We start from the raw sequence: 5,337 nt of genomic DNA, 5'->3' as shown, positions 1-5,337 counted from the left end.
TGTAACATCTCAATCATCTCTATCATTCATTTTTCATGATTGATATCAGATAGGTCTTTAAGTTGCAAGCCTATTACACTATAATTGAACAACTGGATAAGTCTGTACTCACATCACAATTAAATAGGTAGGCATCTCACTGGGTTTAGACATATGGTCTGCATACATGAAAAAGATCAATTACTATCTACTCGTAAACAATCATAATTACATCACGGCAATCTTGTAAATTTACAAGGTTGTAAATGATATAGAAACAATATACATTTAGCAAAAGTCAAGTAAAATAACACACTGAATAATCTGTGCTTTCAAAGGACTTTGCAGTGGCACAAACTGACAATTAGATTTGAGTGCGCGAACGCAACCCCAAATAAGCATGCCAAGTCCACAGCTGAGACCCAATTTGCACTTACAACAAGTAGAAAGAGATGAAAAATCACAGACATCAAATCACAAGTTAATCGGGAACTTTAGTAACTAAGAAACGATTCAAGATGAGTGCAAAAACCATAATGGGTAGTTGTTACATCTCAATCATCTCTATCATTCATTTTTCATGATTGGTATCAGATAGGACTCTAAATTAAAAGCCGATACTTCATACAATTTACCCTACTTATTAAGACAATACTCGAGCTAAAATAGAAAATACTAGACTGACAGAATTGAGCACCACAAACAATAAACCTTTAGCAAAAGTCAAGTAAAATAACACACTGAATAGTCTGTGCTTTCAAAGGATTTTGCGGTGGCACAAACTGACAATTAGATTTGAGTGCGCGAACGCAACCCCAAATAAGCATGCCAAGTCCACGGCTGAGACCCAATTTGCACTTACAACAAGTAGAAAGAGATGAAAAATCAAAGACATCAAATCACAAGTTAATCGGGAACTTTAGTAACTAAGAAATGATTCAAGATGAGTCCAAAAACCATGATGGGTAGTTGTATCATCTCTATCATTCATTTCTCATTATTGGCATCAGATAGGACTCTTAGTTAAATGACGATCACAGTAGTATTGAGAAATTACAGTACGACAGTTACGATACATTTGAAAATGGATTTGGCAATACCTTGAAGGTCTGCGATGCATCTTAACTATCCTTCTTCCATTCTGGGACTGTGCTCGTACACTGGACAAGGACTGCAGCATTTACGAGGAGTGTCTGAAACAACGAGCATATCATTACTATCTGACTTATCACATAGATACATGAATATAACACAAATTTCACAACCGAGAATAAATTAACAGTAAGCAGGCAATAATCTCAATGATGAAACTGAGATGCAACATGTAGTGAGCTGGACTTAGGCTATGTGCCCATAGTAAGTTGCACGTGGTTGGGCCGTAAGCACATCACAATTCCGTAATAACATTTTGAAACAGTAGTAACTATTTCTATTGCCATCGGTTAATATTTAACCTACTTACAGTGCAATTGACCTGATGGAGAGAAAATATTAGACAAGCACAATCATGACCGGTTCGGCGAAAGAGTTGCTAAGTCAAACAAACACTAAAATGGCGTGGCATCTTTACACAACGTACTTACTCACTTTATTCTGTGCTCCTAAAATAATTACAAGGCAAATAAACTTCAATAAAATTACTTACATTTCAGTATATTTCAGATCATTTCACAACACGGCCTCCGAGCGCGCAAATTCTAAGTCCAGAATGTAAACAAACAGTGCGGTCAACTGTCGCATAGTTGTGCTTTCCACAAAATATTTCAAAATGTACAAACTTTATTACACTTGTGCTATTTTGAGTTAAACATTACTTACTCACATCTAGACAACATATTTAATAAGTTTCAGACGTTTATTTGGCTTTTAAGAAAATATAGAAATTACCCCAGATCTTTCGAGATTATCGATGGGAACACCCGCAATCATGCAGGAATTTTGTTCTTAGGGTGCTTTAGGTTGGTTACACAGCACCCGCGATCTCCCGATCCCCCACCACACCCAAAACCCCCGAAGTGACACGGCCCTGGTACCGGCATTTAGCTGTTTTGGGTTGGCGTAAAAGAGAGCTTATCGATTCTGCTTGCTTAATAACGTGAGTATAGATATAGGTATTGATGAGATGTTCCGCGCTGCGTGTATATGTCTTTTCTTCTCTTGCATCATCGACATGTATCTCTGAGACTCCGGTTATTCCATCTTAACATGCCTGTTATCGCCGTTCATTTGGCTCTCCTTTGCCAAGCCCAGTATCTAATCTGGGATTTATAATGGTGCTTTTGTTCCATGCCTTAATAATTAGTTAGTATTGCTGTCTCGTACGAACATGCCACCATAACCCCACTTTTTCTCTGTTTGCCAGTCAGGAGAGGGGAAGGGTGGGCGGAGGCGGGGATAAGTTTAGTTCATAGGATAAAGGCCAAAATTCCATGTATGCCCAAAAGCTAAATCTAAAGCCACTCCTCCTTCATACCTACTCCAGCCCTATTGTGAACAGACATTATCACTAAATACCATTCCTGTCATCCAGGCCTCCATCCGCAATTAAGTATCTAGAAGATCCAGAATGTCGGAAAGTTTTAATGCTGCGGCAGAGGAAGTGAAGCAGCTCAAGGCTACCCCATCAGATGATGAGCTGCTGGAGCTGTATGCCCTCTTCAAACAAGGAACTGTAGGGGATGTGAACACAGGTGAGTCACACCTAAGCAAGCAATACAGCAATACAAACATGTTCTTTTGTGCATGACTTTCTGGTTTGATTATTGCTTATATTTTTTGTTTGTTTTTTTGTCGCAGCCCGACCCGGTATGCTCGACTTCAAGGGAAAGTACAAGTGGGATGCCTGGGAAAAAAAGAAGGGGATGACGCAGGACTCTGCTAAGGAGGAGTATGTCGCTAAGGTGGCAGAACTTGTTCAAAAGTATGGGAAAAATTGAGGTAAATGTTTTAAAATGAACTCTCCCACCGTATCACTTTGAATTCAGTACACAGACTGCGTGGAGCCTGTGGGGTTTTGCTATCATGGCAGTTATTTCTCATAGATATTCGAAAAGAAACAATTTTGCAAAAGTCTTGTTCCTTATAATGTCTCCCACCATAAATACTCACTTATAGTTTTTATTACTCTGATATTTTCACCATTTCTGTTGGTGTTTTTGATATTATTTATATGTTGAACCAAGCGTGTGTAACGGGATCTATACAACAGTTTCTTTTTATTGTATTGCAATATTTCCACTCTGTGGAATTTTTTTTTACATTTTGAATGTATTTATTTATTTATTTATTTATTAAATAATGTTAACTGAGGACATTATCTAATAAAACTCCGTTTGTGATTCGAAACATTATTGTGCGCCTTGATCCACCATCGCACTGGTGTTTAAAGGTAAATGAAGCCTTGCACAGCAAAATATACAAACAAAAAAAATGTTTATTTAATTTTGCTACTAATTTTGACGAGTTCCTTCGGCTTCTGACTGATGGTAAGAAATAACTCACATTTCTTCAAGTGAAATATATTTTTGATATGCAGATAGTAGCCGCTCTGCTAGTGGGTGTGAGTGGGTGAGGTGGGTATGTTTCGTGCCGAAATCCGAAAGGGCTGAACGCACGGGCCGACGGCCGAACAGGCCGAAAAAGGGGTTGGTTTGAGGATTGTGGGATGAGAAATTCCTCGCGGATGAGGAATTGCGGGGCCCGGCAGCCGGCGCCACCCCTGTCGCTCGCGCTGGCGCCGTTGGCGCGGGGGGTTGGATCCGTCGCGGGGCCACCCCGTTTGCGGACCGCCCCTCGCCACCCCTCGCACAGGTGAGCGGGGCCCGGCCCGCAGGGAGGGGGAGGGCGAGGGGGGCTGCAGAGGGGAGTGACGTCAGATCGATCAACGCACCCCATTGGCCGGGCGGCCACCCCCACTCCGGCCCCACCCCCTCCCCTCCCCTCTCCCCGGGCATGCAGTGCTTCGCCGCGGCAGGGGCGGCTCAGTCTCAGTGTGGACGGCCTTTCGCTAGGGCGGGCTAGGGCGGCACACCGACTGACTTGTATCCTTGTTTTCTCTTTCGCGTCCCTCCTTCCCCCCCATAACCTCGTCACTTGACAGTTGAGGTGCGTCGATCGCTGCGCGGCAGTCGTTGTGGTGGTGGTGCGGTCGCTCGTGTTGTTGATTGTTGTGTTGCCGCTGCCCGACGGATTGCACCGAGCGTAGTCCTCCCTGGCCTGCAGCAGTTGTGCCCGTGGTGAGTATACCGGCAACAATAGGCGTCCGAGTCTCGCTGTCTCGCTGTCCCCCCGCTCCGTTTTCTCCCCCCTGTTCAGGCCCGCTGGTGGGGGAGGGGCGCGAGCTCGACATCGACGGTTTTGACGGGGTCGTTCGGTTGGTGGCTCCCTCGTGGAGGCCCTCCACGATGTCCTGGCCGGCGAGAAGCGCCCCCTGTTCCTCCCCCGCCCGCCCCCGCTCCCTTTGCTCGTCACGGCTCACCGGCCCCGCCAAGTACGCTGTCAATGAGCACAAGTTCGGGGGCCGCACGGGGGGCCGGCGGCGCGGTGGCCTTCCCTGCCGGAGTCCAGGACTGGAGCTCCCCGCGGACTCAGCCTCGCCGTCCGTCAGCCTGTCTGTGGGGGGGGCTCGTCGGGACCGTCGCGGAGCTGTCCGCTGCTGCTCGTCGCCCCCAACTCCCACGTGCCGGACGCTCCTCCCACGGCACTCCCACTCCCCCTCTCTACTCCCACGTGCCAGACCGACCCCTCTCCCCCTCAGAGTCAAAACTCCCACGACTCGCTCCTCCGCCCCAACAGACCGCGCCCGCCCCGTCCTCCCGTGCCTCCCGTCCCTCCCTCCCTCCCCCCGCCAAAGGGTAAAGGTTACTGTACTCTGTGGGTGGGGCACAGCCAGGCACACCGTGGTGGGCATGGGGTAGAGGTGGCCCCCGGGGCCCCGGGCCGGGCCCTGCCGGGAGGGGCGTGCCAAGCCGTGCCAAGCAGTACCACTGCAGGGTTGCGCGGGGTCGCCCGCCGGCCCCGGCCCACGGCCCGCCCTCCCCAATCCGACTGCCGCCCTGTGACAGGGGGCGACGGGGTTGACCTGTCCTGTCAATCAATCGTGCACGACGCTGTGGTGGAAACCTCAGGACAACCCCTCCTCCTTTGCCCTCCATACTAAACGCCCTTGCATATTTGAGTGTGTGCATGTGCATACTAACACTATAGGTGCGGTTTGAGGTCCGGGCCGCAAGAGCAGGCGATGCGCCGTGGTTTGCCCACGTACAGCAGGAGCAGGGGTCTTTCAAACTGCCGACCTTTCAGGACCTTGGTTGGTTGGGTTGTCTCGTTCTCTACGCTCTTTCTGGAGAAACTTAAGGT

The 5,337-nt window shown here is 47.8% G+C and overlaps 1 protein-coding gene and 1 long non-coding RNA gene across 13 annotated transcripts in view; one reads left to right on the top strand and one right to left on the bottom strand.

The window, feature by feature from the left end:
* LOC113206155 (uncharacterized) overlaps window positions 1-1,895 on the bottom strand; it is an 18,359-nt gene extending 16,464 nt beyond the window's left edge. For 3 of the 9 annotated variants that reach the window (XR_008012118.1, XR_008012122.1, XR_008012119.1), the window contains exons 1-2: window positions 1,625-1,894; window positions 1,080-1,172 (exon numbers count right to left, since the gene is read on the bottom strand). This is a non-coding gene — a long non-coding RNA (uncharacterized LOC113206155). The other 6 variants (XR_008012117.1, XR_008012120.1, XR_003303408.2 and 3 more) reach the window with 3 other exon arrangements.
* Window positions 1-3,324, top strand: part of LOC113206154 (acyl-CoA-binding protein homolog 1) — a 20,478-nt gene extending 17,154 nt beyond the window's left edge. Inside the window, exons 2-4 of one of the 4 annotated variants that reach the window (XM_052274939.1) lie at window positions 2,017-2,074; window positions 2,510-2,669; window positions 2,776-3,324. In XM_052274939.1, the coding sequence (XP_052130899.1) occupies window positions 2,546-2,669; window positions 2,776-2,915 (264 nt within the window). In that variant the 5' untranslated portion in view covers window positions 2,017-2,074; window positions 2,510-2,545 and the 3' untranslated portion in view covers window positions 2,916-3,324. Of the gene's footprint in view, window positions 1-2,007; window positions 2,075-2,112; window positions 2,281-2,390; window positions 2,411-2,509; window positions 2,670-2,775 lie in introns of those variants that run through there. The other 3 variants (XM_026422091.2, XM_026422092.2, XM_052274940.1) reach the window with 3 other exon arrangements.
* The last annotated feature ends 2,013 nt before the right edge of the window (window positions 3,325-5,337 follow it).

This window comes from Frankliniella occidentalis, unplaced genomic scaffold (genome assembly GCF_000697945.3).
Source record: "Frankliniella occidentalis isolate FOCC.00 unplaced genomic scaffold, Focc_3.1 Scaffold470, whole genome shotgun sequence".
NCBI lineage: Eukaryota > Metazoa > Arthropoda > Insecta > Thysanoptera > Thripidae > Frankliniella > Frankliniella occidentalis.
This window is presented reverse-complemented; position numbering and strand designations above follow the sequence as displayed.